The sequence below is a fragment of the Vidua chalybeata genome, chromosome 24, assembly GCF_026979565.1.
Source record: "Vidua chalybeata isolate OUT-0048 chromosome 24, bVidCha1 merged haplotype, whole genome shotgun sequence".
In the NCBI taxonomy this organism is placed as follows: Eukaryota; Metazoa; Chordata; class Aves; order Passeriformes; family Viduidae; genus Vidua; species Vidua chalybeata.
Window position 1 is genome coordinate 4,222,946 of NC_071553.1, and position 20,494 is coordinate 4,243,439.

A 20,494-nucleotide genomic window follows, 5' to 3' on the forward strand; every position below is an offset into this window, starting at 1 on the left:
CGGGGGGCGGGCACGGGGTGGAGCCCCCCCAGTTCAACCCCTCTGTCCTGTCCCCCCCCCAGCTCAAGCCCTGGCTGCTGCCGGCGCCACCAAGTTCCACGGGGCCACGTTTTAGTCCCCTCCTGAGGTGACACCGAGCCTCGCGCCACCGTCCTCGGTTCTCCCGGACCCCCCTCCCTCCCTCCGGCGGCGACACCAGCGGGAGATGTGGCACCGACGGGAGCCCCGTCCCAAGGAGACGGAGGAGGGCCGGGGTTGTCCCCAAGGAGCCCCCAGGGCTGTCAGTGGCCACAGGGACACACCTGGACACATGTGACAGTGGCCACAGGGACACACTCAGCTGTGACAGTGGCCACAGGGACACACCCAAACAGATGTGACAGTGGCCACAGGGACACACCCAGCTGTGACAGCGGCCACAGGGACACACCCAAACAGATGTGACAGTGGCCACAGGGACACACTCAGCTGTGACAGTGGCCACAGGGACACACCCAAACAGATGTGACAGTGGCCACAGGGACACACTCAGCTGTGACAGTGGCCACCGGGGCACACCTGGACAGCTGCGACTGGCCACCAGGACATCCCCGGGCAGCTGTGACAGTGGCCACAAGGACACACCCGGACAGATGTGACAGCGGCCACCGGCCCAATGGCAAGCACAGGAGTCCTGGGACAGCCCCCCAAGGTCTGTGACGGGGCTCTTGGGGTGGGGACCCGCCTGTCCCCACCACGGATGGTGCTGCCACCTCCCAGCGCACCTGGGGGCTCCTCGGGCGCCGTTTCCCCTCCCTGAGCTCTGATTTTGGAACCCGTCTGTGTCACCGCCCGCGGCTCAGCCCGAGGAAGAGGGGACAGGGCGGATGGAGGTGGCACTGGGGGGACACGGAGGTGCCCAGCGCGCTCCAAGGGCTCTCCAAGCGCGGAGCGGGAGCTCTGGGCAGGGATGGGGACGTGGGATGGGGGCAGAGCAGAGAATTGGGGTGCCAGGCGGGATAAGGGAGCTGTGGGGTCGGCAGGGACCCCCCTCTGGAGGGTGGGGACGGTGCTGAGGAGGGGTTTGGGGACAGCAGGGTCACCTGGGGACCCACTGCCACCCTCCAAAAATCCCGCGGCTCTCCAGCCCCTTCCAGCGGTTCGGATTTCCTGTAGCAAATTCCCCCTTTTCTTTATCATCCTGGAGGGTGGGAAAGAAGCAGAATCCCTGGAAGGATGCGAGCGTGGCAGGGCGGACGGAGCCAGGAGCCGGATCCCAAATCCCAAATCTCCAATCCCAAATCCCCTCCATCCCTCCTGGCCCGATCCCAAACCCCCAGGACCTCCCTGCATCCCAATCCCAACTTAGCAATACTTGTAGGATCCCTGGAGCCCTAAATCGCGCTCCCGAGCCCCCCCCAGCCCCTTTAGCTCATAAAGCTGGCCCTTTATTTTGCTATTTACATGCCTTAATATATGTTTGATGGAAATTCTACATTTATAATATATATCTATATTTGGTTTTCCTCTTCTTTTCCCGGGAAAAAGCTCGTGCTGAGCTCTCTCTTCTCCGCAGGATTTGTTGGCGCCAGCTCCGCCAACAAAAAAAAAAAGATTCTTTACCAATTTATCAGAGGGGGGAGGAAATAAAAAAAAAACAACAAAAATAAAAAAAAAAAAAGAAGAAGAAAAAAAAGGGAAAAAAACTATTTAAAAATATATATCTATTTTTTCTGCTTTTATTAAAAGCAAATTTATTTAAAATAAAATATACAGAGACTGTAAGTTTGAAGAGAGGATGAGTTTATTTCCCTGTGTCCCCTCTCGGGTCACGGGGGCAGACCCCCCCTTACTCTGGGGACACCTTGGGGACATCCTGGGGTGGCCGTGGGGCAGCAATTCCCATCTCCGGGACCCAAAGCTCCCATCCCACCCTTCCCAAAGCCACCAGCTGCTGTCCCCAAGGTGTGACCCGGCCGCGATTTTATTTTATTTAAAAAAAAAAAAACCCGATAATAATAAAAAAAAAGGAAACCAAACCTTAATGTATTCATTTTATTTTGGTTATTATTTTTCATAAACACTTCATAAAGCAGTGACTTGTTAACCCGGACAGGATTTGCATCGGGAGGAAATAAATAAATAAATCTATTTATGCATTCGGAGAGGGTGGGACGGGAGGGCTTTGGTTTTCTGGGATATTTTCCTAGCGGTAGAGAAATAAAAATATCTATGAAACAGCGACGTTTTCCTGTCTTTTTTTTCCAGGTGTGGGCTTGGATGTGGATTTTGATGTTGGGTTGGAGAAGCAGGGGGTGCCGGGGCTCCAGAGGCAGCTGCTCCTCCCTCTCTGGTTTTTTTTGGGATTTGTTTTCCCATTAGGGTTGGGTTTGGTGCTTGGCCAGGGATAGAATTCCCGTCCCTGGGCCGTTTGTGGGGTGAATTTTGGGAATAGCTGGGTTTGGGTGGCTCTGGGGTGACAGAGGTGAGGCAGGGACCCTGTGCTGGGTCTGGAGGAGCCAAGATTCCCACATCGACCAGCAAATCCCGGGCACTGGGAGACTCCCAAAACTCTCCTTTCCCACGGAGCAGCCTGGGATCCATGGGATCCGTGGGAATCCACATGAGCTGCGACTCCTGGGGACATTGCAGGGACCTCCGCTGTCCCCTCGGTGCCACTCGGCCACCCCAGGGAAGTCACAACCTCCCTGGTTTTCCTAATATTCAGGGATCCATCCCATCCCATCCCATCCCATCCCATCCCATCCCATCCCATCCCATCCCATCCCATCCCATCCCAGGGAACTCATTCCACTGGGACAGGGAGGGCAGAACCAGCAGGGTCTGGTGGCCACAAGCCACCGTGTTCCCCCCTAGAGCTACCATGTGTCTTCTGGAGCCACCACGTCCCCCCTGGGGCCACCGTGTCACTTCTGGAGCCATCGTGTCACCCTGGAGCCCGTGTCCCTTCTAGAGCCACCACATCCCCCCTGGAGCAACCATGTCCTCCCTGGAGCCACCGTGTCCCTCTGGAGCCATCGTGTCCCTTTTGGAGCCACCAATGTCTCCCTGGATTCACCATGTCCCTCTAGAGCCACCATGTCCCTTCTGGAGCCACCACATCCCCCTTGGAGCCACCATGTCACCCTGGAGCCACCATGTCCCCCCTGGAGCCACCACATCCTCCCTAGAGCCACCGTGTCCCTTCTGGAGCCACCATGTCCTCCCTGGAGCCACCGTGTCCCTTCTGGAGCCACCATGTCCTCCCTGGAGCCACCGTGACCCTCTGGAGCCACCGTGTCCCCCTGGAGCCACCTCGTCCCTCCTGCAGCCACCATGTCACCCTGGAGCCACCGTGTCTCTTTTGGAGCCACCATGTCCCCCCCTGCAGCCACCATGTCCCTCTGGAGCCACCACATCCTCCCTGGAGCTACTGTGATCCTCTGGAGCCACCACATCCCTTCTGGAGCCACCATGTCCCCCCTGGAGCCACCGTGTCCCTTCTGGAGCCACCATGTCCCCCCTGGAGCCACCACATCCCCCTTGGAGCCACTGTGATCCTCTGGAGCCACCACATCCCTTCTGGAGCCACCGTGTCCCCCCTGGAGCCACCGTGTCCCTTCTGGAGCCACCGTGTCCCTTCTGTAGCCACCATGACCCCTGCAGCCACCGTGTCCCTTTTGGAGCCACCGTGTCCCTTTTGGAGCCACCGTGTCCCCCGGAGGTGGCACCGTGGGCGTTCCCAGGCCGTTAATGATTCCCAGGATGACGTGGGGACTAAAGGGCTTTTCCAAGGGTCACTCCGCGAGTGGGGCCACCCTCGCCCGGCCTCGCCCAGCCCCGTCACCGCCAAGATGGTGTCCCTGAGCGACTTCCAGCGTAAGCAGGCACGGGGTGGTCGTGTCCCGGCGGGAATTCCGGTCCTGGCGGGAATTCGGGATCCGGGAGCTCCGTGGGGACATTTGGCAGATCCCAGTCCTGGCTGGGATCCCCCTGGATGGGGTGGTTGGGGCAGGGAGGGGTGAGGTGGAAAAGGGGATGGGCTGAGGGTGGGGAGATTTTCCAGGATCATCCGAGGATCATCTCCAGCTTTTCCTGGAGGAAAAGGGGGAAGGAGAAAGGGAAAGGCTCAGGGAAAGGCTGGGCAGGGATTTCCCGCTGAGTTTTCCTTGGTGGTTCCTGATTTATCCGGTGCCCTCGGGGGTTTCTGGGGCACCAGCGGCCTCCTCCAGGCCTGGCCCAGGTGTAAAGGCTGGCCCTGAGGTTTGGGGGAAAAGCCCAAAGGGTATTTTTGGGAAGGAACGGGACAGGGAGGCGCTGGGACCCCAGGTGTGGAGTCTTTGCTCACCTGTTTTTTCCACAGGGATCGGAGTGGGCCTGGTCGGCTTCGGCCTCTTCTTCCTCCTCTTTGGGATCCTCCTGTACTTCGACTCGGTGCTCCTGGCTTTTGGGAACGTGAGTAGGGCCGGGCTGGGGGTCCCCACAGCCGGATCAAGGAGCTGCCCTGACCCTCTCCCCTCCCTCCTCCCAGCTCCTCTTCCTCTCCGGCTTGGTCTTCATCATCGGCTTCCGGAGGACCTTCACCTTCTTCTTCCAGCGGCCCAAGCTGAAGGGCACCAGCTTCTTCTTCGGGGGGCTCATCGTGGTCCTCATGAGGTGGCCGATCCTGGGGATGCTGCTGGAGGCCTACGGCTTCATCTCCCTCTTCAGGTGTGGGATGGGATCCCTGGGATGGGATCCTCGAGATGGGATTCTGGGGATGAGATCCTTGAGTTGGGATCCTCAGGATGGGATTCTGGGGATGAGATCCCAGGGATGGGATCCTTGGGATGAGATCCTTGAGATGGGATCCTCGGGATGAGGTCCTTGGGTTGGGATCTTCAGGGTGAGATCCTTGAGTTGGGATCTTCAGGATGGGATTCTGGGGATGAGATCCTTGAGTTGGGATCCTCAGGATGGGATTCTGGGGATGAGATCTCAGGGATGGGATCCTTGGGATGAGATCCTTGAGATGGGATCCTCGGGATGAGGTCCTTGGGTTGGGATCTTCAGGGTGAGATCCTTGAGTTGGGATCCTCAGGATGGGATTCTGGGGATGAGATCTCAGGGATGGGATCCTTAGGATGGGATCCTCAAGATGGGATCCTCGGCATGGGATCCTCAGGAGATCCTTGGAATGAGATCCTCATGATGGGATCCTTGGCATGGGATCCTCGGGATGAGGTCCTTGGGTTGGGATCCTCAGAATGGGATCCTCAAGATGGGATCCTCGGCATGGGATCCTCAGGAGATCCTTGGGATGAGATCCCTGGGATGAGATCCTTGGGATTAGATGCTCATGATGGGATCCTGGGGATGAGATCCTGGGCATAGGATCCTCATTATGGGATCCTTGGGATGGGATCCTCGGGATGGAGTCTGGGCTCAGGGGATGCTCCCCAGAGCTCAGCGGGGCCTTTTGTGTCCACACAGGAGCTTCTTCCCGGTGGCTTTCGGGTTTTTGGGCTCCCTGGCAAACATCCCCCTGCTGAGCCAGGTGAGAAGGGGCTGGGGACCCCTCGGGGTGGGCAGTCCCTGGCTGGGATCCGTCCCCACGGACGGGATTGCACGGGAAATGTCACCGTGGTGTCCCCAGAGCTGACCAGGTGGATGTTCCCACTAATCCTGGTCTGTCCCTGTTGCAGCTCCTGCAGAAAATGGGGGACAGCGGCTCCATGGTGTGACCTGGCCAGCTCTGGGCCGAGTGGCTGCGGCGGGACAGGGTGAGAGAGCCCCGGGTCTGGCTGTCCCCAAGAGCTGGTGACTCTTCTGTCCCCAGGACCCTCAGTGCTGGCCAGAGCCATCCCCCAGCAGGGACGGTGTCCCCTCACCGTCCCACGGAGCTCCTGAGCCAGGCGCCGGGGTCCAAGGGCTGTACCAGGCTGGGTTCTGGAGTTCTTGTGGCTATTTAATTCTTTTCTGTGAAAGATATAATTTAATTAAAAAAATGTCTGAGCTGAACCTGTTCCCTCCGGAGCTCCATGGGAGATGGTGGCTCTGTGCCTGTTGTCACCTGGCTGTGCCCATTGTCACCTGGCTGGGCCCATTGTCACCCAGCTGTGCCCATTGTCACCTGGCTGTGCCAGTTGTCACCCAGCTGTGCCTGTTGTCACCTGGCTGTGCCCATTGTCACCTGGCTGGGCCCATTGTCACCTGTCTGAGCCTATTGTCACCTGGCTCTGCCTGTTGTCACCCCACTGTGCCTGTTGTCACCTGGCTGGGCCTGTTGTCACCCAGCTGTGCCCGTTGTCACCTGTCTGAGCCTGTTGTCACCTGGCTGTGCCCATTGTCACCTGTCTGAGCCTGTTGTCACCTGGCTGTGCCTGTTGTCACCCAGCTGTGCCTGTTGTCACCCAGCTGTGTCCATTGTCACCCAGCTGTGCCCATTGTCACCTGGCTGTGCCTGTTGTCACCCAGCTGTGTCCATTGTCACCCAGCTGTGCCCATTGTCACCTGGCTGTCCCTGTTGTCACCCAGCTGTGTCCGTTGTCACCCAGCTGTGCCCATTGTCACCTGTCTGGGCCTGTTGTCACCCAGCTGTGTCCGTTGTCACCCAGCTGTGCCCATTGTCACCTGTCTGGGCCTGTTGTCACCCGGCTCTGCCCGTTGTCACCCAGCTGTGCCCATTGTCACCTGGCTGGGCCTGTTGTCACCCGGCTCTGCCCGTTGTCACCAGCCCAGGTGTGCTCCAGGTGAAACCAGGGCTGGGAGGGGCTCTGGGCTCATTGGGGCCCCCAGGCCCCAGCTCGGGGAAGGGATCGCGGCCTTTGCGCGCTTTGATGGCAGCAGGACGGGAAAATGAGATTTCTGGCAGGGACCCGGAGGGCTGGAGCCTCCTCAACGCCTCGATTCCTGTTTGCTCCAGCTGAAAATCCCCGACTTTTCCTGGCGAAAATTCATTCTTAGGCCTTCATGGATCCAGTGAGGGATTCCTGCCTTTCCCTGATGCCCTGGAAGCTCCTGCGGTTGGAAATTCCAGTTCAAGGATGTTTTGGGGCTGCATGAGAAGAGTTCAGGATCTTCCCTGTGGATCTGAAGGGCTGGGGATGAACCCAGCGCTGTCCCAGGAGGAAGAGGAAGATTCCCAGAGGCTGCTTGTGCAGGAGGAGGAGATGCCCGAGGTTTGGAGCCCCCATCCCTGTGGAAGCGAGCGTGGACGAGCAGGAAACGTGCCCTGGGAGGTGCCATCACCTCACCCTGCTGGCAAAACCAAGCCGAGGATGAGGAGATGCCCTGGATGGCATCGAGGGATCCCGGAATCATGGAATTATTTGGTTTTTTTGGGATCTTAATGCCCATCCCATCCCACTCCCCACCATGGGACACCTTCCCTTATCCCAGGTGGCTCCAAACCCCACCCAGACACTTCCATGGGGCAGCCCCAGCTTCTCCAGGCTGGGAGGATCCGCAGGGAAGGGCTGTGAGCTCCCTTGCCCAGAGCTCCTCTCCAGAAGGATTTTCCCAGGAATGTTCCCCCCCGCCTCCCAGCTCTGTAAATCCTCTCTCTGGCAGGGTTTTGGTTTCAAGCACAAGCTCTGGGTTTGCCCTGACGTCAATTCCCGAATTCCCCCGGTGCTGGTGCCATCCAGAGCCTCGCCTAAGCCCTTCCCAAAAGTTGTTTTTTACGCCGGAGCTTTTCGGTCACCCGGAATGAGGATCCTCACGAGCCTCGTGTGGTTTCACCAGCAGCAAAATCCTGGATTAGAAAAGCATGGAAAATGCCAGGGAAGAGCAGAAATTCACCTCCTTTTTTCTGTGCTGCTCCAGAAAAAAATCCCTCGAGAAATCAAAGCTGTTCTGCCAAACTTCCCAGTGACTTTGTTTGGAGCAGGAAGAGCTAAAAAATTTGGATTTTATTTTAAGGAAAGCACCCACACAGCCTGGCAGGAGAGAGGAACAAGTTTATCCATGGGGAAGGTGATTACTGTCTCTGGGAAAGGTTTTCCTTCCATTCTCCCTGAAAAACAGGCAGGAAAATAACAGGAGAATTCCCTGCTATTTCCAGAGGAGCTGCTCCTGACGGGATCTGTAATTGGATAAAGCCCTGGGATTTTGGAGTAAGGTTCCCCACATGGATCCAGTGAGGGATTCCTGCCTTTCCCTGATGCCCTGTGGTTGAAAACTCCACTTAAGGGATGTTTTGGGGCTGCATGGGAAGAGTTCAGGATCCTCCCTGCGGATCTGAAGGGCTGGGAATGAACCCAGCGCTGTCCCAGAGCTGCCTGATGTCCCTGTCCCCTTCCCTCCAGTGTCCCTGTCCCTCTAAGCCCCCCAAAAAAAACACTTTTCCAGGTTTTTTAAGTCTTTTCTGTCGCAGCAGAGGGGAATGGTGAATTCCTTGGGGGGGTTTTCCCAGCACTGGGGACATCCCAGAGCCCTGGAGCTGGGACAGCCACCCCAGTGGCCACCCCAGAGCAGCAGCCCTTGGCTCTCTGATGGCTTTGGGGAAGTTTCTTTTCCCTGCTTTCCCTCCATTTCCCATCCCTTGGCTCTCTGATGGTTTTGGGGAAGTTTCTTTTCCCTGCTTTCCCTCCATTTCCCATCCCAGGGGGTTTTGGGGCCACCCCAGTGGCAGGGAAGGGTTGTGCCCCTTTGGATCCCCCATCCCACTGCCCTTCCCAGCTCTGGATCCCGCACAGGAGAGGGGTCCAGCTGTGCCCAGAGCATCCCAAATCCTCTGGGATCCTACAGATGTGGCTGCCCTGGACCAGAAGGGGCTGGAAATTCGCATCCCCGTGGCCCCACATCCCGGGACCCCTTTTCCTTTGAAGTGCTGCTGCAGCCGTGGGGAGCGGAGCTTGGCAGAGCCCGCGGGATCCCGGGCAGGGATTTATGGCCGCGGGCTCCCTGCCAGGCCCTGCAGCTCCTGACCCCGCTCCCTCCCCGCAACCTGCGCCGGCCACGAGGCTCCCCGGAGTGACGCAGGGACGCGGGTCCTGCGTGGGAAAAGACGTCAGGGATGGGGACAGAGCCCCGTGGGGCTGAGCCCTGGGGCCTGCCGGGGTCAGCAGTGCCCTGGCAGCCAAAATCCCACAGGGAATGAGGTGGTAGACCTCCAGCTTTGGGGGAAAGTTGTTTGGAGTTTGTGGGGTGTCCCCTGGATCGGGGTGACAGCAACGCCCTGAACAAATCCCATAAATGGGAGGGTGATTGTGGGGCTGGGCTGGGGCTGGGGGGGAATGTGCCCTTGGGGTTCATCCAAAAACATTTTTATTGCCTTTGGAGTAATTTCCCACCGAGATTCCCGAGGTCAGGAGACCCTGGGAGCCGCGGGGCTGATGCAGCACCCCCACCCAGGGCTGGGCACTGCCAGGGAGGGCACAGTGGCCTGGAGGGGGGCCAGGGGTGCAGCTGGAAGCTCCTGAAGGTTTTCAGCTGCATCTCCCATCCCAAACACCAGGATCTGACCCCGTATGGAGCAGCTGGGATGAGTTTGGCCGTTCCCTGCTCTGAGCTCCAGGCCTGGTTTAACAGAGCTGGGGCTGGGGGGGGTTCCCCAGGGCATCCCCCAAAAGGGCAGAGGGGGCTGGGGGGGGTCTTCACTCGGTGTCTCCATGGCCAACAGGGCTGAGTGTCCTTTGCTATTCCCACTCCCTTGGGGAAAATCCCATCTGCAGCTGGAGTTTGGGGACATCTCCTTGGCCGGGATGTCACCCAGACCTGTGCCACCACCCAGCACGCCCCAGCAGCTCTCCCAGGTGGCACCAGCAGGGATTTGTGTCCTTCACACACCGTGCTGGAGAGTGGAGTAATTCAGGAGCAATTAACCCCGAGGAATGTGGGATCCATCTCCCAAATATTCACGGCTCCCCTTGGCACGTTCCTACCGGGCACAGGGGGCATCCTGGTCCTGCCACCCTCCATGGGGACTGTCCCAGCCACTTTCCCAGTGCCATCCATGCCATTCCCACCCTGCCCAGTGCCATCCATGCCATTCCCACCCTGCCCAGCTCAATCCATGCCATTCCCAGCCTGCCCAGTGCCATCCATGGCATTCCTGGTGCTCTCCATGCCATTCCCAGCCTGCCCAGCTCAATCCATGCCATTCCCAGTCTGCCCAGTGCCATCCATGCCATTCCTGGTGCTCTCCATGCCATTCCCAGCCTGCCCAGTGCCATCCATGGCATTCCCAGTCTGATGGGCATTATCTATGCCATTCCCAGCCTGCCCAGCTCAATCCATGCCATTCCCAGTCTGCCCAGTGCCATCCATGCCATTCCTGGTGCTCTCCATGCCATTCCCAGCCTGCCCAGTTCAATCCATGGCATTCCCAGTCTGATGGGCATTATCTATGCCATTCCCAGTCTGCCCAGTTCGATCCATGCCATTCCCAGCCCTGCCCCTGCCAGGGGAGGAGAATCCCGCAGGGATGGAGGCTCCCGGGCTATAAAAGCTTCCTCCCCTCCGGGAAGGGACGGGACGGAGCCGCCGGCAGGGAGGGGACAGCGGGGACACGATGGCGGTGGCACCCAGCAGGAGGCTGCAGCGGTGCCTGCTGCTCCTGGCCGTCACCTGCGGCGCCACTTTTGTCCCCTCGCCAGCCCAGGCTTTGCAGAGGTAGCCGGAGCTCGTGTGGCCCTCAGGGGGCTGCCCCCCCTTTTTATTCCCGGGGTCTGCTCAGGAGGGCTTTGCTGCTTCACCCCCTTCCTCCTCCTCCTCCTCCTCCTCTTCTGCTCTTCCTCGCTCCTCTTCCTCGAGCACCACCTGCTCACGGTGGGACTCCACGAGCCCGGGGTTTTTATTTCCTAACTTAAACCATTTGGCAGCACCCCGAATCCCAAATAACCGAGTTTGGGGCCAGCCTCGGGGTCTGTGGGTGTCCCCAACCCACCCGGGGGTCCCCACCCTGCGGTGGGAGCGGGACCCAGCGGGGGAGCGGCGGGGAGCTGCTGCCATCTAGAGCCACCGGGCCGGAGCTCCCGAGGCCGGGAATGCCGCTGGAGGCTGCGGGGGTGCTGGGGGGGGATCCCCTGGTGCCCCCCCAGCTCTGCCCTGCCGCCCCCCACAGGATCGCCCTGCGGAGGATGCCCTCCATCCGCCAGACCCTGCAGGAGATGGGGGTGAAGGTGCGGGAGGTGTTCCCGGAGCTGCGCCGGGCCACGCGCGGCGGAGGGGACGGTCCCCGCAACGGGACAGCTCCCACGCTCCTCACCAACTACCTGGACGTGAGTGCGGCCCTGCCCGGGGGGGGGGGGGGGGGGGGGTTTGTCCCCTCCGTGTCCCCCCGGCAGCCCCGGCTGGGCTCGGTGTGAGCCCAGGGGTGCTCCCCGTCCCCGCCCCCCCCCCCCAGACCCAATATTTCGGCGAGATCAGCATCGGGACCCCCGCGCAGACCTTCAAGGTGGTCTTCGACACGGGCTCGGCCAACCTGTGGGTGCCATCCTACAAGTGCTCCCCCCTCTACAGCGCCTGTGGTGAGTAGGGGGGGCACGGCCGGGGCTGGGGGTGACCCCCCCCCAAAACCTCAGCGACCCCCAGGGCTGCTCAGAGGGGGCTGGGGGGGTTCTCTTTTCTGCCAGGTTTTTTCATGGGGGGGTCTCTCTGTTGGTACCCAGACCCCTGGCGTTGAGGCGGGGTGGGTCCATTACCCCCTCCCCCCTCCCCACCCCAGAGGGTTTGGGGTGACACAGAGATGCTCTGTGCCCCTCTGGGATGTCCCTTTTCCCTGTCCCCAGTGTCCCACAGCCGCTACGACTCCTCCAAGTCGCGCACCTACATCGCCAACGGCACCGGCTTCGCCATCCGCTACGGCACCGGCAGCGTCAAAGGCGTCCTCAGCCAGGACATCGTCATGGTGAGCCCTGGAACCCACAGAACCCCCAAATTCTACACACGGGAACCTACAGAATCCCCTAAAATCCACATCCTGGAACCCACAAAATCCCCTAATTCCACACACCTAAAACCCACAGAATCCCCACAACTCACACACTGGAACGCACAGAACCCCCAAATTACACGCACTGGAACCCACAGAACCCCCAAATTCCACACACCTGGGATCCACAGAATCCCCAAATTCCACACACCGGAACCCACAGAATCCCCAAAACTCACACACTTTAAACCCACAGAATCCCCAAATTCCACACACCGGAACCCACAGAATCCCCAAAACTCACATACTTTAAACCCACAGAATCCCCAAATTCCACACACCGGAACCCACAGAATCCCCAAAACTCACACACTTTAAACCCACAGAACCCCCAGATTCCACACACCTGGAACCCACAGAATCCCCAAAACTCACATACTTTAAACCCACAGAATCCCCAAATTCCACACACCTGGAACCCATAAAAGCCCCAAAATCCACACACCTGAAATCCTCAAAATCCACACAACTGGAACCCACATAATCCCCTAAAATCCACACACCCGGAGCCACTGCCTCAGCCCGGAGACATGTGGGGTTTTTTTGGGGGGGGGGGTTCCAGCTCTCCCATCACCCTACAAGTCCTCCCGTGCCCTCCCGCAGGTGTCGGACATCCCGATCATCCAGGTGTTCGCCGAGGCCACGGCGCTGCCCGCCTTCCCCTTCATCTTCGCCAGGTTCGACGGGGTGCTGGGCATGGGCTACCCCAGCCAGGCCATCGATGGCATCACGCCCGTCTTCGACCGGATCCTGGCGCAGCAGATCCTCCAGGAGGACGCGTTCTCCGTCTACTACAGCCGGTGGGGCTGCGGGGCACGGGGACACCTGGGGGGGACAGGGACACCTGGGGGGGTCAGGGACACCCTGAGGGGGTTGGGGAAACCTGGGGGGACGGGGAAACCTGGGGGGACAGGGACAGCTGGGGGACGGGGAAACGTGCGGGGACAGGGACACCTGGGGGGACAGGGACACCTGGGGGGGTTGGGGACGCCTGGGGGGGTCAGGGACACCTGGGGGGGGTTGGGGACGCCTGGGGGCACAGGGACATCTGGGGGGGTTGGGGACACCTGAGGGGGTTGGGGACACCTGGGGGGGTTGGGGACACCTGGGGGTGTCGGGGACACCTGAGGGGGTTGGGGAAACCTGGGGGGACAAGGACACCTGGGGGGACGGGGACACCTGGGGGGGTCAGGGACACCTGAGGGGGTCAGGGACACCTGAGGGGGTCGGGGACACCTGGGGGGGTCAGGGACACCTGAGGGGGTCGGGGACACCTGAGGGGGTTGGGGACACCTGGGGGACACAGGGACATCTAGGGGGGTTGGGGACACCTAGGGGGATGGGGACGCCTGGGGGCACAGGGACATCTGGGGGGGTTGGGGACACCTGAGAGGGTTGGGGACGCCTGGGGGGTTGGGGACACCTGAGGGGGTTGGGGACACCTGAGGGGGTCAGGGACACCTGGGGGGGTTGGGGACACCTGGGGAGGTCAGGGACACCTGGGGGGGTTGGGGACACCTGAGGGGGTTGAGGAAACCTGGGGGGACAAGGACACCTGGGGGGATGGGGACACCTGGGGGGGTCAGGGACATCTGGGGGGGGACAGGGACCCCTGGGGGGGGATGGGGACACCTGGGGGGGGGATGGGGACACCTGGGGGGGACAGGGGACAGCTGGGGGGGATGGGGACACCTGGGGAGGTCAGGGACACCTGGGGGGACGGGGACACCTGGGGGGGTCAGGGACACATGGGGGGGTTGGGGACACCTGAGGGGGTTGAGGAAACCTGGGGGGACAAGGACACCTGGGGGGATGGGGACACCTGGGGGGGTCAGGGACACCTGGGGGGGGATGGGGACACCTGAGGGGGGACAGGGACACCTGGGGGGGGACAGGGACACCTGGGGGGGACGGGTTTTGGGGGTCACAGGCACGGCGGGGATGGGTTTGTGGGTTGGAGAGATGGGGATGGGGAGATGGGGTGGGAGGAAGGGAAGGGGTGGAGGGTCCTGGAGGAGATGGGGAGGGATAAAATGGAGGATCCTGGACAAGCTGGGATGGGAAGGAATGGAGGATCCTAGAGGAGATGGGATGGGAGGGAAGGAATGGAGGATCCTGGAGGAGATGGGATGGGAGGGAGATGGAGAAACCTGAGGAGATGGGTGGGAAGGAATGGAGGATCCCGGACAAGCTGAGGTGGGAAAGAATGGAGGATGCTGGAGGAGATGGGGATGGAAGGAATGGAGGATGCTGGAGGAGATGGGGAAGGAGGGAGATGGGGGATCCTGGAGGAGCTGGGGTGGAATGAGGCAGCACAAGAGGCAGAGGGGGTGGACGCTGACTCGGAGCTGCCGGGCAGGGAGTGGCAGCTCCCAGCTCGTTTGTCACTGTCCCTGCACAGCCACCAGCTCGGGGAGAGGGGCTGCAGCAATCCCAGCCTGGAGGGGCTTTGGTGCTTCCACAGGCAAAATTTTTAAAAAAATCAACCCCTCCAAAAAACCTATCTAAAGACCCCTGCACCAGCAGCCAAAGCTCCTTCCATTCCTTGCCCCAGTCTTCTGAGCTCCTCCCAGCACCCCGAACCCCCTGGAGCAGCGGGAGGAGGAGCAGGAATTCTGCTCTCACCCCAACCCCAAGAACATCAACCTGGAACTGTGCAGTGACAGAGACCCCAAATACACCCCTAAATCCCACTCGGCATTGTCGCATTTAGGGGCAGCACGGTGCCACCGGAGTCCTCCGGGCCTCTGGTTGTCACCTGTGTCCCCTGGGCTCCCTGGGGACACCGCTGGCCCCGGTGCCTCACGGAGCATCCTTCTCTTTGCAGCGCTTCCAAGTAAGAAGACCCAAAGCACGAGCGCCCTCGAGGCCGCCCCGTGTCCCCCGGTGTCCCCCGGTGTCCCCCGGTGTCCCCCGGTGTCCCCTGGTGTCCCTCTGCCAGCCCCAGGATGTCCTGCCCCCACCCAGGGGCCACCACACCCAGCTGCAGCATGTGTCACCTCGCTGTCCCCAGCTGCTGGCAGGGCCAGCGGAGCCTCGTGGCTGTGGCCACTCCTTCCAGGCTGGGATTTTTTTTGGGGAAAGGGGAATTGCTCCCTCCAGGCTGGGATTTTTGGGGAAAGGGGAATCACTCTCCAGGTTGGGATTTTTGGGGAAAGAGGAATCAATCCCTCCAGGGTTGGGATTTTTGGGGAAAGGGGAATTGCTCCTTCCAGGTTGGGATTTTTGGGGAAAGGAGAATTGCTCCTTCCAGGTTGGGATTTTTGGGGAATGGGGAATTGCTCCCTCCAGGCTGGGATTTTTGGGGAAAGGGGAATCACTCTCCAGGTTGGGATTTTTGGGGAAAGAGGAATCAATCCCTCCAGGCTGGGATTTTTGGGGAAAGGGGAATTGCTCTTTCCAGGCTGGGATTTTTTTGTGGAAAGGGGAATCACTCCTGTTGGGCTGGGATTTTTGGGGAAAGGGGAATTGCTCCTTCCAGGGTTGGGATTTTTCTGGAAAGGGGAATCACTCTCTCCAGGTTGGGATTTTTGGGGAAAGGGGAATTGCTCCCTCCAGACTGGGATTTTTGGGGAATGGGGAATCAATCCCTCCAGACTGGGAGTTTTGGGGAATGGGGAATCAATCCCTCCAGACTGGGATTTTTGGGGAAAGGGGAATCTCTCCCACTGTGTCTCAGGAATGCTCCCCTGAAACCCGGCGGGGAAATCATCCTGGGAGGCAGCGACCCGGCCCATTACACCGGCGACTTCCACTACCTGAACGTCAGCAGGAGCGGCTTCTGGCAGATCCGCATGAAGGGGTGAGGGCAGGGAGAGCCCTGCAGGGCCCGGGAATCCCAAACCGCGGCAGGATTTATGTGGGAAAAGCCTTTGGGATCATCGAATCCATGATCAGCCCAGCACTGGCAGGTCCGGGGCTGCACCCCGCAGCCTCCACGGCTCTGCGAGGGTGGGATTTCGGGGATTTCAGGGATTTATGGGATTTGGGGGATTTCAAGGATTTCAGGGATGTTTTCCCTCAGTGTTTTCCCCCATCTGGGGAGGAGCGGGCTGGGCTCCTTCAGCTCCTCCAGGCTCAGCAAGGAGCAGCTGGGAATGCAGAGGGGGTGGCACCGTGGGCTGATTTTCCACTCGGGAGCTGCAGTTGGAAGAGTTTAACCCCCGTCAGTCCTGCGGGAGGAGCGGGAGGAGCTGAAATAATCCTGCTTTGTTTAACCAAAAAAAAAAAAAAATCTCCAAAACCTCAGCCCTGCAAATGCTGGAGCTTAGATCCCACGTTGAAAAAGCTGGGAGCAGCACGAGCCTGGCTGGGGATGGATGTGACATTCCTGGTGTCACCAGGGGACACTCGGGATGGATGTGACACTCCCAGGAGCACCCTGGGTGTCACTATGGGACATTTGGGTGGGATGTGACACTCCTGGGAGGACCCTTCGTGTCACTATGGGACATTTGGGATGGGTGTGACCCTCTCAGAAGCACCTTTGGTGTCACCACAGGAGATTTGGGATGGATGTGACATTCCTAGGAGCACCCTTGGTGTCACCAGGGCACATTCAGGATGGAGGTGACACTCCTGGGAGCACCCTGGGTGTCACCACAGGAGATTTGGGGTGGAAGTGACACCCCTGGGAGCACCCTGGGTGTCACTATGGGACATTTGGGTGGATGTGACCCTCTTAGAAGCACCTTTGGTGTCACCACAGGAGATTTGGGGTGGAAGTGACACCGCTGGGAGTACCCTGGGTGTCACCAGGGGACATCTCGATGGGATGTGACACTCCCAGGAGCACCCTTGGTGTCACCACAGGAGATTTGGGATGGATGTGACATTCCTAGGAGCAACCTTGGTGTCACCAGGGCACATTCAGGATGGAGGTGACACTCCTGGGAACACCCTGGGTGTCACCAGGGGACACTCAGGGCCACCCCTCCCGCTCCAGGGTGTCCGTAGGGGCCGAGACCCTGTTCTGCAGGGAAGGCTGCTCGGTGGCCGTGGACACCGGGGCCTCCTACATCACCGGCCCCGCCGGCCCCGTGTCCGTGCTCATGAAAGCCATCGGGGCCACCGAGGTGGCCGAAGGAGAGGTGAGTGACCGCCAGCCCCTCTCCGTGTCCCCCTGGCTGCCCGGCCCTGTCCCAGCGCTGTCCCCTCCCCTGCAGTACGTGGTGGACTGCGAGCAGGTGCCTCAGCTGCCCAACATCTCCTTCCACCTGGGAGGGAAGGTCTACGGCCTCAGCGGCCCGGCCTACGTGCTGCGGGTGAGTGTCCTGGGTGCCCCAAAACCACGCTCCTTGCTCCCCCTAAACCCTTCTGTTGGGGGGAGGTGTCCACCTGAGCCAGGGCCAGCTGGCCCTGTGTCCCTGGGTGCTTTGGGGGGGATTTGGGGTCAGCAGGGATGGGTTTTTGCTGGGATTTGGATATCAGGAAAGGCTTTTCACCCCGGAACAGCGGGATGCGGTCACCAAGAGTTCACGGTGGGCAAATCCACATTTCCCCTGTGCTCAGCACGAGTGGAGCTGCAGATCACCATTGCTCGTGTCTGTCCACACTCTGAGGAGCTGCTTATTCACCCAGGACAGAGTCCAGCCTGCCTCAAACCTAAATCTGGGGAATCTGGGATAGCGAGCTCCTCCTCAGGCAGCAGGGACCCACCAGCAGGAGGCTGGGGCTGCCGCTGCTCCCCAGGTCCAACTCAGGCTGGAATTCCCATGGGAAGGTGGTGTCCAGCCCTGTGCCGGGGCCCACACCCCTCCCGTGTGAGCCCTGCTGCGGCTCGGTGCTGCCCCGGCCACCGCGGAGCTGCTGCCCGGCCCTTGGCACGGCACGGGCACCGTCCCGTCCTGATCAAACCAGTCCCGCGCGGGATTCTCCGGCTGCTTCTGGAGCTGTTCCTGCTCCGGGCTCTGTCCCACGGTGGGATCCTCTGCACAGCCCTCAGCACCTCTGTGGGGCTTTGCAAAACCCAGAGGATCGCAGGGGAGGTCACCCCCGGGCACAGGGTGGGATTTTGGGGGCTGTGTGTGCCGGGGAAGGAGCTGGTCCCGACGATCCTCGTTCAGGACACCCCGCAATTCCCGGAGGAAGGAACACCGTGGCCAAGCAGGGGGTGTGGAGCTGGGGCACGGTGACACCGGGACCCTCCCCCTGTCCCCTCCATCACCCCGGGGGTCTCCTTCTCGCAGCAATCCCAGTACGGCGAGGACGTGTGCGTGGTGGCTTTCTCCGGGCTGGACATCCCCCCTCCGGCCGGGCCCCTCTGGATCCTGGGCGCCACCTTCATCGGTCACTACTACACCAAATTCGACCGGCGCCACAACCGCATCGGCTTCGCCACCGCCCGCTGAGGGCCCCGGGGGCCGCGGGGGCCGGGGCTGGGTGTGGAGAACCGGCCCGGAGGCTGCAGGAGCCCCGGGAAGCAGCGAGAGAACAGCAGCTCCCTTCCAGCTCTGCCACCTCCTCTCCAAAGGCTCCAAAGCTCGCCTGCTCCCGCTGCCAAACCCCCGCGCTGCTTCCCGGGAGCCGAGCCTGGAGCGGGGCCGTGAATCCCAGCGGGGTCCCGCGGCCGGAGCGGCCCCTCCGGCCGATTTTAGGGCGATGTGCCATGACAGGAGCAGCGCGCAGGGATTTGCTGCTGCTGCGGCTGGGGGACGCTCTGGGACTGTTTGTGTTGCTCCTAAACTGGGGGCAACAATCGGTGTTTAAGGATGGTTTTAGCCGGTGTCAGCCCTGCCCCTCTGCGTGAGTTTGATATTAAACGATTTAAAGCAACAGGAGGACGAGTGGGGGGCTGGTCTTGCAGAGGGGGGGGGGGGGATCAGCCACCTTTATTTAGGGAACTGGGCCACAAATGTCCCTGTGCCAGGAGCCACCACTCCATTTGTGCCCTTCCACCCCGTAAGGGTGCAACGCCCTCCCCAGCTCCTGCGGGCAAATCCAGGGCTCTGCAAAGCTCTTCCTGCAGATGGGATGGTGCCAGGAGCCCTGGGTGTCCCCTCGGGGACAGGGACACGGCTGTGCCTCAGCTCTGCTGTGGCACTCCGGGGAGGGGACGTTTCCTGCGGGTCTGTGTCACACAGGACGGTGGCTCCTGTCCCAGGGTCTGTTTCCATGAAAAAGCAGAGGTTTTTCTCTGCCCTGGATGCAGAGATGCCCCTGGAGGTGCCCCCTGTGCCAGCTGGCCTGGAGGGAGGGACAGGGCAGTGCTCCCAGCCAGGGGGACATTCCCAGTTCCGTTGGTGCTCCCAGCTCCAGCCCTGCCGCCGCGGATCCCAGTGCCAGGGGAACACGGGCTGGCCTCCAGTTTGACCAGTTCAGGTGGCCGGGAGTGGGAAAGCTGCTCCTGGGTAGGGCCTGGAGCAAATCAGGATCTCACCATGGAGGAGCAGCCGCTGGCAGGAGCTCCTCACCCTCAGAGCTGCAGAGCTGAGGAACTCCCAGTGCTCAGGAACCCCAGAAATGACAATTCCAGCGCTGAGGAATTCCCAGTGCTCAGGAACCCCAGAACTGACAATTCTAGTGCTGAGGAATTCCCGGACCTGACAATTCCAGCGCTGAGGCATTCCCAGTGCTGAGGAACCCCAGAACTGACAATTCCAGCGCTGAGGAATTCCCAGTGCTGACAATTCCAGCGCTGAGGCATTCCCAGTGCTGAGGAACCCCAGAACTGACAATTCCAGCGCTGAGGCATTCCCAGTGCTGAGGAACCCCAGAGCTGACAATTCCAGCGCTGAGGAATTCCCAGCACTGACAATTCCAGCGCTGAGGCATTCCCAGTGCTGAGGAACCCCAGAACTGACAATTCCAGCGCTGAGGAATTCCCAGCACTGACAATTCCAGCGCTGAGGCATTCCCAGTGCTCAGGAACCCCAGAACTGACAATTCCAGCGCTGAGGAATTCCCGGAGCTGCCAAATTCCCTCTCAGCTTCAGGGATATTTGGGAAAGGGAGCCAGTGGCTGCTGTGTGACCCTTCCAGCACCTCCCCCTAAGCTCCCAGCCCGGATCCTCATCCCGGCCCTGCCCCACGGCAGCCCCAGAGTGGAGAGGATGTGCCTGGGGCGGATGTTTGTCCCTCCCGGGAGCTTCTCTGCAGCCGTGGAACGTTTCAACCTCTTCGTGCTGGGATGCACAACCCCGGGGGCTCCGGGGAGGGGAAAATTCTGAAATTCCGGCTCCTGCGGGTCGGATGTGGTTTTTTCTGTCACCTCCAACGCCGGGCTGGTGGCAGTGGCTCTTTGGGGCCGGGGGGTGGAGGGAAGGGACGAATATCTGCTCTCATCCAGCGTTTCCTGAGCAGCTCAGCAGCACAGGAAAGCCCGGGAGGCGGGAAGCAGCGGCAGGGAGGGATGGGACCACCAGAAAAGAGGGAATCTGCTCAGGTCAGGATGCGCGGAGATGCTCGGCGAGAGTCTCCCCTTCCTACAGGAGGGAAATCCCACTTGGAAATACCCAAACCTCCTCCGCCCTGTTCTCCACAGCCAAGGCCAAGTCTGGAGAAGACTCGAGTGGGTGCAAAAGGAGCCTTCAGCCCCCGCCGCAGCTTCTGCCACATCCCTCAGCTGGAAAAGGCCCAGCCTGACCTAAACCGGGATGG

At 60.5% G+C, this 20,494-nt stretch overlaps 3 protein-coding genes across 11 annotated transcripts in view; all 3 read left to right on the plus strand.

The window, feature by feature from the left end:
* Positions 1–2,220, plus strand: part of PLEKHA6 (pleckstrin homology domain containing A6) — a 28,755-nt gene extending 26,535 nt beyond the window's left edge. For all 9 annotated transcript variants that reach the window (XM_053963890.1, XM_053963884.1, XM_053963887.1 and 6 more), the window contains one exon: positions 63–2,220. Coding sequence is in view for 2 of the 9 variants with exons in the window: in XM_053963884.1 (XP_053819859.1) it covers positions 63–115 (53 nt within the window). In the remaining 7 variants the exon portion in view is untranslated. The remainder of the gene's footprint in view (positions 1–62) is intronic.
* A 1,560-nt stretch (positions 2,221–3,780) lies between these two features.
* On the plus strand, positions 3,781–5,974 carry GOLT1A (golgi transport 1A). The gene is made up of 5 exons (XM_053963905.1): positions 3,781–3,858; positions 4,343–4,434; positions 4,511–4,689; positions 5,452–5,515; positions 5,664–5,974. The coding sequence occupies exons 1-5, from the start codon at positions 3,834–3,836 to the stop codon at positions 5,700–5,702; spliced, it is 399 nt and encodes a 132-aa protein (XP_053819880.1). The 5' UTR covers positions 3,781–3,833; the 3' UTR covers positions 5,703–5,974.
* A 4,500-nt stretch (positions 5,975–10,474) lies between these two features.
* On the plus strand, positions 10,475–18,610 carry REN (renin). The gene is made up of 10 exons (XM_053963904.1): positions 10,475–10,575; positions 11,027–11,183; positions 11,309–11,432; positions 11,694–11,812; positions 12,500–12,696; positions 14,724–14,732; positions 15,576–15,698; positions 16,842–16,986; positions 17,062–17,160; positions 18,085–18,610. Exons 1-10 carry the CDS (start codon positions 10,475–10,477, stop codon positions 18,244–18,246), a joined length of 1,236 nt encoding a protein of 411 aa, XP_053819879.1. The 3' UTR covers positions 18,247–18,610.
* Positions 18,611–20,494: the final 1,884 nt, after the last annotated feature.

What these genes read in the sequence shown, in the direction of transcription:
- GOLT1A (XM_053963905.1), top strand. Translation starts at nt 3,834, where the DNA reads ATGGTGTCCCTGAGCGACTTCCAGC. An exon ending in GTCCCTGAGCGACTTCCAGC is followed by an intron (nt 3,859 to 4,342) that starts GTAAGCAGGCAC and finishes TTTTTTCCACAG; the next exon opens with GGATCGGAGTGGGCCTGGTC. An exon ending in ACATCCCCCTGCTGAGCCAG is followed by an intron (nt 5,516 to 5,663) that starts GTGAGAAGGGGC and finishes TCCCTGTTGCAG; the next exon opens with CTCCTGCAGAAAATGGGGGA.
- REN (XM_053963904.1), top strand. Translation starts at nt 10,475, where the DNA reads ATGGCGGTGGCACCCAGCAGGAGGCTGCAGCGGTGCCTGCTGCTCCTG. An exon ending in CCAGCCCAGGCTTTGCAGAG is followed by an intron (nt 10,576 to 11,026) that starts GTAGCCGGAGCT and finishes CGCCCCCCACAG; the next exon opens with GATCGCCCTGCGGAGGATGC. An exon ending in GCCCGGCCTACGTGCTGCGG is followed by an intron (nt 17,161 to 18,084) that starts GTGAGTGTCCTG and finishes TCCTTCTCGCAG; the next exon opens with CAATCCCAGTACGGCGAGGA.